Source organism: Procambarus clarkii, chromosome 5, assembly GCF_040958095.1.
Source record: "Procambarus clarkii isolate CNS0578487 chromosome 5, FALCON_Pclarkii_2.0, whole genome shotgun sequence".
In the NCBI taxonomy this organism is placed as follows: Eukaryota; Metazoa; Arthropoda; class Malacostraca; order Decapoda; family Cambaridae; genus Procambarus; species Procambarus clarkii.
Genome location: NC_091154.1, coordinates 34,170,414 through 34,183,024, shown reverse-complemented (window position 1 = coordinate 34,183,024; position 12,611 = coordinate 34,170,414). Strand labels below are relative to the sequence as shown.

Genomic DNA, 12,611 nt, shown 5'->3' with positions numbered 1-12,611 from the left:
CTGGGGTGTGAGTTTTCAGTTGCATATTGTCCTGGGGACCATTCAGGCTTGTTCGCATTTGTGTTCCTCACGTGTGCCCCAAAGAATGAGGTGATTTGGTAAAATGCTATGCCCAAGATTACTATCCGAGTGCCGGCGGTGGGGTGGTTCAAATAGCCTCGGCTATCACCTCATTATGTCCGGTCGTGATGGTCAAGTGGATTAAGGCGTCTTGTACATACCAGTTGCGTGGCTCCTGGGAGTATGGGTTCGAGTCACTTCTGGGGTGTGAGTTTTCAGTTGCATATTGTCCTGGGGACCATTCAGGCTTGTTCGCATATATATATATATATATATATATATATATATATATATATATATATATATATATATATATATATATATATATCTTATTTTCTAGCTTTGAAAGGGGGAGATCTCTCCATACACGACCTCTGCCAGAGTTTCCCCTCAGACACACTCCCCCCCTTTACCTCTGCCAGTCTTAGATTTTCTTAGTCCCCTCACTCGGTACCTCTCTCTTCCCTCTCTCTCTCCTAGACTTTCCCCTCATTTGGTGCCTGTCGTATGCTTCCTTTCACTGTCTTATTTTATCGTATCCTATTTCTCCATATTTTAAATTATGAAAGGCTCCCTATCTTCCTATCGCAATTTTCTTCTCCCCCCCTTTCTCCCTCATTCTTCCCTTCTTTTTCTTCTCTTCTTCACTTTCCTTCTCTTTCTTCCTCTCTCTCTCTCTTTCTAACACACATTCCTCCTCCATTTAACAAAGGCATTTTTTCTTTCCTCTTAATGTTCTTCTCAAACTTTCTGCTTTTTTTTTGTTTCTTATACACATCTTTTATTTCAATTCCTTTTAACTTCTCACACGTTTTTTTTTCTTTCTTTGACCACGTCCTTTGCTCTTTTTCTTTGTTTTTTTCTCTCAGTTTTTTCCATCCTCTCTCTCTCTCTCTCTTGTTTGCATTGTTCTTTTCTTCCTTCCTCTTTAGTCTTTTATTTTCCGGTTTTTGTTACTCCTGTTTCTGCTGCCTTTCTTCCTCTTTTATCTTTTACTTTGTATCCCTCCTCCTCTATATCTCTCTAATCAACTTTTTTCCCTCCTAGCAATTTCTTTCCCACTTTCCTACCTGCAATTAGCTCTTTTTTTCCTCCCTTCCTACTTTCTACCCTCTCTCTCTCTCTCTCTCTCTCCCTCTCTCTCTCTCTCTCTCTCTCTCTCTCTCTCTCTCTCTCTCTTCCTGGCCACAGCTCCCTTGAGATTTTCAAATTAATTCACCTGTGATGTTTGTGTTATTTTGGACGGAGTCAAGAGGTCTGAGTGGCAGTCGACTGTGGCAGATCGGGTTTCTGATTCTCTGTGATTTTGTGTTTCTGAGTAGCAAGTTTATCTTGATTTTCTTTTCTTTTCACTTAAAAAAAAGTTGGTCACCCAGATTTTAAGAAAATCTGGGTGACCAACTTCCGTAAGTCTTCAGGCTAAAATGTTTTCTGAATTTGTTAAAGAAAAATATAAATCTGATTGATATAGAGATATATTAGTTCCATATATTAACTGTCGATTTTCACGATTTTGCTGTCCCTCGAGTTCTGATTGTTATTTGGCCATTCTGAGTATCATTCGCATGAGCGAGAGTGGTTTCTGATTGTCGAGAAGCAGAAACTTCTCAGTTGCATTATGCGTCGTGCTCCTGATTGCCTTGGCTATTATGATTTTCCTGAATTCCAGATTGACGGTTTCTGGCGAAGCTCTGAGCCTCAGAATGCTCAAGACTTTAGTGGGGTAAATCTTGTAGTGCAAATTGCAATCCTCCTTGATGTTGCCTCCCTGACTTCTTTTGTTTCTACAGTCTCCTTGGGCGGTCTCTGTGCGAGAATTATTCAGAGGCGTGTTTGTTTTTACCTTGTTTGTTGTCTTTGTTTTGTTTGAGCGGGGGCGGGGGGGGTGAAGTGTGTGTGTGTATGTGTACTCACCTGGGGAACAAATTTTTTTTTTGTGTGTGTGTGTGTGATTGCACGCGCGTGCGTACTCAGCTGATTGTGCTTGTGTCGGGGGGGGGAAGAGAAAGTTGAGCTTCAACTCTCTAGTCCTGCCTCTCTCAATTTTCCATCAACTGGTGTGTGCAGGTTCCTGAGAGGATATATATGTAATTACATACTTGTACACTGGGAAGTCTTAGCTACCTAAAATATATCAACCCGTTCTCGCAAATTTGATAAGTCAATATTGACTTATTAAATATGTGCATAGGTGACATACTTAACATAATAGTTTCCCTTGAAAAGCTTCATAGAAAACACCGACCTTACCTAACCTACTTAGTATGTTAAGATAAGCATCTTATTGCTTCGTAATTACAATTATTACCTAACCTATACCTATAATAGGTTAAGTAACAATTGTAATTACGAAGCTATAAGATGCTTATTTTAACATACTAAGTAGGTTAGGCAAGGTCGGTGTTTTCTATGAAGCTTTTCAAGGGAAACTATTATGTTAAGTATGTCACCTATGCACGCAACTAATAAGTCAATATTGACTTATTAAATTTGCGAGAACGGGTTGAATATATGCACAAAAAAGTTAAAATATTAATATTACACTCGACTCCAAACCGAACTATTCTGATAATCGCATTATTCCAAATGTATGAAATGGATCACAATTCATCAATGCACAACAATTATTCTCTCACATTAAATGGGAATACTGTAGACTGGCAGCTTACTTCAAAATACCGTCTTTGGTATACCAAAATACCAGAGTATTATATAAGAACCACATAAGCATGAGGACCCCACAATGCAACATACTTCTTCCATCAATGAGAAATGAGAGAAAATATGCCTCATTATTTCTCCTTCGACGTTTTCCTGTCCTCCAAACAGTCCGTCTAGTGTTCCTTGCCTCACCCTCGAGAGCCATTGTGCCTTGTTCACCAGAGCGCGATGAAAGTAATTATCAACAGCAGGCACCACGGCCGGGAGCCCCTGCAGCCGTGAAGAGCGCCGTGGAGCACCCTGAGCGCCGCGAAGCACCCGGAGCCCCGCGAAGCACCCGGAGCTCCGAGAAGCTGCCTGTGGAATTCTTGACGCCTGGATTGTGGCAGCGCGTCTCTGTTGCAGCGCCGGTGAGAATCCTGGTGAATCTTGCCGTGTCTCTGGAGATTTCTCACGATGATGATGAGGCAGTTGGGCTGACTTTGTTACGGCGTTGGAGTGCTATGTCGCAAACACATTCTGCCTTCAGTACTCGCCTAGTTTTGCTTGCGGGAGTTGAGCTCTGGCTCTTTGGCCCGCCTCGGTGTTCTTGTGGGCGGGCAATGCGGAGATCTACAGAGTGTTCCTCTTGCCTTTAGGGAGCCACGATGCCTCTCCTGCCTCAAGAGAACTCCAGGATATTTGTTACGTTGACTTTAGACAGTTCTACCACTGTGGCAGAGATTCCTACCACCGGTGGCGGGTAATACAGAGGTGCAGTGAAGGCTCTTGTTGCCTCGACTACGCAGTTACAATGACAAAACATCCTTCTTTCCTTAAGAAGCCTTTATTTGTAGTCTTACTTTCGCATGCGTCTTGAAAGAGCGAGAGATCCACTTCTTGACTTCTTGGCTTGACCAGCACACACACACACACACACACACACACACACACACACACACACACACACACACTTGTCGACGTTCATGGTATAGTTCCAGGGACCACTGAGCAATACTGCACAACTCGCGGCTTCAGGCGGCACTTTCTTGGCCCTATAGAGCACATCTCGTGAACTCTATACGCTTATATCTCCACAAATCCTCCCGGTGGCAGCTGTCACCGAAGCCGTGATTCTTAACTGAAAGTGAATCGGCTTCCAGGTATTCCTCGCTGTCTTCCAACTTCAGGAATATCCCTTTAACTTTAACTCTCTTCAGAGAACCTTCGAACTAACATCAGATGGCGACTTGGGCTTTCTAAAGAGAGCATCAGTTGAGCACGACCTTCCCTCACGGTAGTTGGGCAGTAAGTGAGTTCTTAAGCGCCAGTGAAACGCGAGTGTCCTTCCATTACACCACAAAGCTCTTCGCTGATAGGTAGAATTTTTACCACTTGACCTATCACAGCTTGCCTTAAATGTCCTCTCCTCATTGGCTTATGAAGACACGAGATGCGATGGCGGAAGTGACAACAGAGCCCTGAAATAAGCACCACATTTCTCGCCTGCTGTTGTAAATACAAACAGGATAGATAAGGCACTATGGGCTCACCATAGCCCGTGCTACTTGGAACTTTGTTCCGGGTAGCAAATCTTTAACAACAACAACAGGATAGATGTATTGATGTAGCGTCTTTGCAGGAGTGGCCAAGACGTTTTAACTTCATAAGGCGTTCAGGATTGAGCGAAACATCGCCACTTTCATTTTCATATATGTCTAAGTTGGGTTGTTTCAGCCAGGGGCTGATCTGATAAAGTATTAGGAAATAGAGAGCCATAACTTCACCGGGTAGCTGATAGCGAAGAGGTCGGGGCTCAGGAGCTTGATATCACCTTTCTTACATAATCACGCGTATGCACGCACTCACAAACAGAATATCAACAGAATGAGGGGACATAGGTGGAAGCTGGAAACTCAGATAAGTCATAGATATGTTAGAAAGTTTCCTTTTAGCGTGAGAGCAGTAGGGGAAATGGAATGAACTAAAGGAGCAGGTTGTGGAAGCAAACACTATTCATAGCTTTAAAATTAGGTATGATAGAGAAGTAGGACAGGAGTCACTGCTTTAAACAACCGGCGGCTAGAAAGGCGGGATCCAAGAGCCAACGCTCGATCCTGCAGGCACAAATAGGTGAGTACACACACACACACACACACACACACACACACCACCACCAATCTGCCTCCCTCCCTGCCTCTCCCCACAACTTGTAGAGGCAGGCCAGCGCTGTGAACTTTACAAAGATGAAGTGCCATTGAGTAGCTCCCCTCTCCCCTCTCCCCTCTCCCCTCACTTCCCATTCCTTCTTATCCTTGCCCCCTCTCTCTCTCTCTTCACTCCCACCCCACTTTTCAATACGTCCTTCTTTTCCTCTCCACGTCCTCCCCCTTTCTCTTCGTTACCACTTTGTTATATATTGAGAAAAATTACACCATTTGCCTTTTTCTCTCACTCTTCCCCCTCCCCCCCTCCCCCTCCCTTCCCTACTTTGGCCCCATCCACCACCACCGTCACCCCTCTTCCCCAGCTTCCCAATTCCCCCCTTTCCCTCCTCTATCTCCCCCACCCCCACCATCACCACTCACTTTAACCCGGGTTTATTTCGTTGTTATTTATTCCAGTATATTCTGCATTGACTTTCTCCATGCTTCCCTCCTCTTCCTCCATGCCTTCCCCTCTTCCTCCATGCCTTCCCCTCTTCCTCCATGCCTTCCCCTCTTCCTCCATGCCTCCTCCTCTTCCTCTATGCCTTCCCCTCTTCTTCCATGCCTCCCCCTCTTCCTCCATGCCTCCCCCTCTTCCTCCATGCCTCCCCCCTCTTCCTCCATGCCTCCCCCCCTCTTCCTCCCACTCCTACTTTCACTTTTCACCTTCCTTTCTTCTAGTCGACTGCCTCACCCAAGGAGGTATTAAGGCAAAGAATAATGGCCTTTTCTTGTCCCAGCTCTGACTCCTAAGCTTGAGGCAATCTTGGTAACAAGCTTTATGTACTTTTGTGTGTGGATATATATATATATATATATATATATATATATATATATATATATATATATATATATATATATATATATATATATATATATATATATGCAGTGGCCATGGTACTAGGGCTATTGATGGGAAGACCCCTGGTGGCGAGAGAGAGAGAGAGAGAGAGAGAGAGAGAGAGAGAGAGAGAGAGAGAGAGAGAGAGAGAGAGAGAGAGAGAGGGAGAGAGAGACAGAGAGAGAGACAGAGAGAGAGACAGAGAGAGAGAGAGAGAGAGAGAGAGAGAGAGAGAGAGAGAGAGAGAGAGAGAGAGAGAGAGAGAGAGAGAGAGAGAGAGAGAGAGAGAGAGAGATAAGCAGAAAGAGATAGCACCTCTGGTAATATCATGTGGACCCATCGCTTCCGTGAAGAAAAATAAAAGTCATTCAAGAAGAAAACTTTCAAGTTTGTCCATGAAACCTTACGTGTATTGTCTCTCCCTCCAGCATCTTGCACTCTCCCAGTCCCACCCAGTCCCACCCAGTCCCCACCCAGTCCCATACAGTCCCACACAGTAAAGGCGAAGTGTCGCTCTTGTTTGGGGGACCTCAATGTCATTGTAAAATAAAAATCTTCGTATTTGGTAATATATTGATATTTTTCTCGTTTCTCACAGTTCATGATTCCAAGTAAAAGTTATCGAATTAACTAATTAATTCTATTAATTAAATAATTATTAATAATTAATTTTAACTATTAATTAATTAACTTGTAATAACGTAATAAAATAATTAACTATTACTAAGATAATAATTCAAGCTTTATCACGATACATGATTACTTATCTTAAGCAATATAAGTCCAAAAATTATGTGCGCCCCTGCCATAAGAATTATTGTGTGGGGGAGGAAACTGATTTTTGTGTATTTGGTCAAAGTTTAGTCCGTCTCGCAGTAGGACACACAGGGCAAGTGATTCTTTTATGGCTGGCAATTTTTATTGCGATTCAGTATGTTCGCAAGGCTGTTGTGATTCTGTGGATGTGTAAACGTGTAGTTGTAAATCTGTGAGTTCATTAATCTGTGGGTCCGACAATCTGCGAGTCAATGAGTCTGTGAGTCTCATATTAGTAACTGATCTTCTTTAAATATATATATATATATATATATATATATATATATATATATATATATATATATACATGAAGATGGTAATGAAAATTAAACGAACACTTGAGAATAACCTCAATAGTTACAGACTACATTTTGGAATATACCGACGAGGAATTTTCTTGAGGGTTTTCAGTTTTTAATTTTTCGTCTCTTGTCTCGAATTAATTGAACTCTGTGATAAGATGACTTTGAAGGTGCTCGAGATCCCTCCCACGTCACCTTCTGGACAGGGCTGCTGATAGGGTTAAAGAAGTTTACTAAAAAAAAAAAAATAGGTGAAAAAAAAATTATTTGAAGATGGAAAAATAAATTCCCAGGTTTTATAAACGTAGTTAAATGAAGATCGTTCCAAACCTTTAATGCCACAGCTCCTTGCGTGAATAGTACTGAATTGCTATATACTAACTCTAAACTATATATATACTAAATCGTTGTACAGTTAGCTTCCTTTTCGACTCACAATCCTGGATCCTGGGTTCGACTTTCGGGAGGGACAGAAATGGTTGGGCAAGTTTCTTTTCACCCAATACTTCTATTCACCTAGCTGCAAATAGATACCCGGGAGTTAGGCAACAGTTGTTGGGTTGCATCCTCGGTAAGGTTAGTAGTTCGACCTTGCAGGGACCTTGATACAAGCCTTAAGTGTGTGTGTGTGTGTGTGTATATATATATATATATATATATATATATATATATATATATATATATATATATATATATATATATATATATATATATATATATATATATATAACATATATATATATATATATATATATATATATATATATATATATATATGCATATATATATATATATATATATATATATATATATATATATATATATATATATATATATATATATATATATATATATGCAGAATAACCACATGTGAAAAATAGAGAATGCTTAACGCGTTTTCGGCTAATTCGCCTTTATCAGAGCAAAGTAGTGATCTTCATTCAACTTTGCTCTGATGAAGGCGAATTAGCCGAAAACGCGTTAAGCATTCTCTATTTTTCACATGTGGTTATTCTGCATACTTGGATCAGTGTTTTTTGTGATCATTATTGCATATATATATATATATATATATATATATATATATATATATATATATATATATATATATATATATATATATATATATATATATATATATATATATATATATTGAAAATCAGTTCTTGCAATAAGAGTCGTATAGGTGGGACAAGTTAACTGTAGTGTTGTCATCTTCATCAGAATGTCAGTTTGCCTTCCCTTTTGATGGCCTCTTCCATGTAAGCATGAGAGTTGCCGTTGTTGTCAAGGACCGACCTGCCTCACTACTGAGGTCAACCTCAACCTGCCTCCATCTGCAGCTGTGTATCAGAACGTGGTTGACGATAGACATCCCTTGAGGTTGACGTTAGACGTCAACCAACACTTCGCTTGTAGCGGTCAGAATAATCACTACTAGCATTAAAGCACATCCCAATGTTAGTTTCCTTAGGACAGACTTATGTACGGAAGCCGTCGTTCCTTTCCGAGACTTCTAGCTGGGAAGAAAGAAAGAAAGTAACTAACCGCCTGCATCTCAAAAATTAAATCTAAGCACGAAGATTCCCAAGATAGCTTCCTTATGTACTGACAAGCGTTTCTGGTCAGGTACTTGCACGTAATATTAGTTAAACCATAGAGAAATGGTCCTTATCACTTCTGATGTCCACAAATGATAAGAATTCTATCGCTTAGGACAAACTGATAAAGATGTCTATTCAATCATCTACGAAATTGTCATTCCTGCAGCGACATTAAGGCGAGTACACCTAGGTGGGTAGACCTAGATGAGTAAGTAGACCTAGGTGAGTAAGTAGACCCAGGTGAGTAAGTAGACCTAGGTGAGTAAGTAGACCCAGGTGAGTAAGTAGACCTAGGTGAGTAAGTAGACCCCTAGGTGAGTAAGTAGACCCAGGTGAGTAAGTAGACCCAGGTGAGTAAGTAGACCCAGATGAGTAAGTAGACCTAGGTGAGTAAGTAGACCCTAGGTGAGTAAGTAGACCCTAGGTGAGTAAGTAGACCTAGGTGAGTAAGCAGACCTAGGTGAGTAAGTAGACCTAGGTGAGTACACACACACACACACACACACACTTAAATCTAAGGACCGACATATTATATACATGTATATAAACAGAGATATTAGAAAGAACTTTTTTAGTGTCAGAGTGGTTGACAAATGGAATGCATTAGGGGGTGATGTGGTGGAGGCTGACTCCATACACAGTTTCAAGTGTAGATATGACAGAGCCCGATAGGCTCAGGAATCTGTACACCTGTTGATTGACGGTTGAGAGGCGGGACCAAAGAGCCAGAGCTCAACCCCCGCAAACACAACTAGGTGAGAACTAGGTGAGTACACTCGTGAATCTGACAACTATACAACAACAAAAGATGCCCTGCACAGCTTTCCCCAGACCCTCCGACGTTTGGGAACAGGAGAAGCCAAACAGAGTAAGTTGAGAATGTATTTTCCTTTTTATGATGATAGTCCGGTTTTTGAGTTGTTAAATTTTTCCTGCGTGCCGACACATGTTTGCATAAATATGAGGAAAGAGAGTGAGGATGAGATAGGGAGAGAGGGAGAGAGAGAGAGAGAGAGAGAGAGAGAGAGAGAGAGAGAGAGAGAGAGAGAGAGAGAGAGAGAGAGAGAGAGAGAGAGAGAGAGAGGGAGAGAGAGAGAGTATAGGAAAATATATATTACAGAAGAGCTCATAATCTGCATTTTAGCGAAGAGTATTGGGCGCCTTAAATGTGTAAGATCAACTTCGACTAGTTAATTATTCAACTTCATTCCCAAGTGAGGAACATAAGAGATATATACAGACGATTCGTACCAGAATCAGCTTTCAGTGAAATACAAACACACACACACACACACACACACACACACACACACACACATTCACATGTATATAAACAGATTGTCAATAATCTTAGCTGAATGCTAACTCCACTGATCTTTTCAAAGTTAAGTTTGACGAATTTGAAGTTTTATTGACAGGGTTAATATTTAACATCTCAGTGGTAAAACGCTTTCACTGCTGTAAATTAAGAAACTTGGTAGAGAATCATGTTAGGAATTACCTTTTAAAATTTAAATTATTATTCCATTTTTCATCCAGTGAATTAGTACGATTAACAAAGTGTTCTTTCCAAAGTTCTCGCCTCCACTTTACGCACCGGCGAAAAGTGATTAATGAATCACTCTTTTTTTTTAGCTTTTGAGAATTTGTCTAAAAAACTTGAGAGTCGTGAAAATTTTTGCCATAACTTCAGAGAACGGATAATATTAGAAGCTTCATCGTTATTCCCTTAAAATGATCCACATTTATTTGTTGTGTTAGATCCTTTATTTAGATGAAATTCAGATCCCATTATTGATTGTAAATCAAAAATGATCCAAACCAAAATCCAGTTCGAATTTGTCCCCCTTTTTTACTTGATAATTAAATCTGAGGATAAAACCGATAAGAATAGCAAAATAACTGATGAAACTTGTTATTTAACATGTAATTTGTTGAAGGGGGAGAAGGAGGAGGAGGGCGGATCATATCCGGCTTAGTTATTCTAATTTGCTAAGGAGTTCACAAACCAGGATTCTGAACCTGAATTAGTCTACACTGAGCACCTCCTCCTGTAAACCTAGGCAACCGCTGACCTACACCCATGCATTAAGTATTGTTCCATTGCAGTGGAACACACTGCTCCCGTGAACTGTTCCACTGCAGTGGCTCACACTGCTCCTGTGACTTTCAGAACCCAAAATATCTATGTCCGGGAGAACCCACCCTGGTTTTCTCTCCTGGGCTGAAAACTTTAATATCTTCACACTCGAGCCGATTCATCCCACCGCTGATGTCCTGGGCAATTCAAGTCGATCACGTGATTTATCTTAGATATTGCAAGAGATAAAAATCGGCCACGTGATTGCCCGCACCTGATTGGCTAAGACAATCACGTGACCATGTCACGCCAGGATTTCGAAGGTTCTAAGAGCTTCCATTTGGTCAGTGCGAAGTCAGATATGAAATAAGTATTAGAACGTTTCCTAAAGTGTGTTCTCCATATATATATATATATGGAGAACAGTGTGAGGGAAGAACATGTTCTGAAGGTAGAGGGGGGGGTACACCCGACTGAAAATGGTGTTTATTATGGTGACTCCCCTGGGTGGGGGAAGCTTCCACCAGCGTCTGCTTCAACGGGAGCGTTGAGGCGTCTGTCTGTCCTTGTAGGGAGGCTATCGAAGTGTGTGTGTGTGTGTGTGTGTGTGTGTGTGTGTGTGTGTGTGTGTGTGTGTGTGTGTGTGTGTGTGTGTGTGCTTGAATGTATAATATATTTATGTATGTTTAATCAGAGACTAAGGAAGATGGACACTTGATAGATTGGTGGAATATGACTCTTTCTCGTCTTCCTAACAACTAAAAAATGAACTCCAAATACACTTTACTTCCCAGCTCTCGTTCCTTTCTGTTTCTCTCTCTCTCTCTCTCTCTCTCTCTCTCTCTCTCTCTCTCTCTCTCTCTCTCTCTCTCTCTCTCTCTCTCTCTCTCACACACACACCACGCTCACCCTCCTCTACCGTTCCCTTCCCCTGGGATAGCGACCCTAACGCCTGCTAACTCTATTTATCCACACTACATACACCTGCTCCAGCCTACATGGTGTGTGTGTGTATGTTTGCGTGTACGTGTACGTGTGCGTCAGTGTGCGTGCGTGTTTGTGTGTGCTTGTATTTACCTAGTTGTACTTACCTAGTTGTGCTTTGCGGGGGTTGAGCTCTGGCTCTTTGGTCCCGCCTCTCAACGGTCAATCAACTGGTATACAGGTTCTTGAGCCTACTGGGCTCTATCATATCTACACTTGAAACTGTGTATGGAGTCAGCCTCCACCACATCACTGCCTAATGCATTCCGGTGTGTGTGCGTGTGCGTGCGTGTGTGTGTGTACATTCACATACGCTTATCGTAGGTCTTTTCCCACTGATTATTCAAAGTCACGTGACCTGTAAAGCGTTGTCAAATGATATGACGTCAGAACTCTACTAGACATGTGAGAACCAGACATGTTTGAACCAGACATGTGAGAACTAGACATGTTTGGCTAAAATGATACATAAAAATACAGATATGCAAGTTAATAGGAACTATTGCAGCTCATACTGACAAACGTGGATGAGAAGATTCAAAGAGGTTCCAGTCTCTGGTTAGCAAGGGGGGAGGGAGCCCATAGCCTCGGAGCAAAGCACACACACAGCATTAGAGGGGATATTTTGTTGTCTCTCCCAACACAGTTTCCATGTTATTTTGTCCTACCACTCCCCTTCTTGATTTTATTTTGCTTTATTTGCACCTACCTCTTAAGGGGGGTACTGTGTCAAAGGCTTTTCGACAGTTCAAGAAAATGCTGTTCGCCCATCCTTTTCTTTCTTGCTTAATCTTTGTCACCTGATCGTGGAATTCTATTAAACCAATGTGGCAAGAAGAGTTTATTGGAAATGTTTGAAAGTTACAAGTTACGAGTTGGTGAATACAATAAAAAGCAAACGGTCTCTTGGAGCTCCTGGGCTTCAGGAAGGAAACCGAGAACACATCAGGCGTTTCCCCCCTCTGGATCGCCACACTAAGACGCTGAAACAGGAAACTTGGCCGCTCTGTGGATGTCTGAAGAGTTAATGAGGCTAGGATCAAATTCTTTGAGAAGGCTAATAGCTCCCCTTCTCTT

General features: G+C 41.6%; 1 protein-coding gene across 1 annotated transcript in view; it reads left to right on the top strand.

Annotated features, from left to right (window-relative positions):
- Positions 1–3,368: 3,368 nt before the first annotated feature.
- The window catches only part of LOC138351614 (semenogelin-1-like), a 38,287-nt gene continuing 29,044 nt past the window's right edge, over positions 3,369–12,611 (top strand). The window contains exon 1 of the mRNA XM_069303591.1: positions 3,369–3,463. Within this exon, the coding sequence (XP_069159692.1) occupies positions 3,369–3,463 (95 nt within the window). The remainder of the gene's footprint in view (positions 3,464–12,611) is intronic.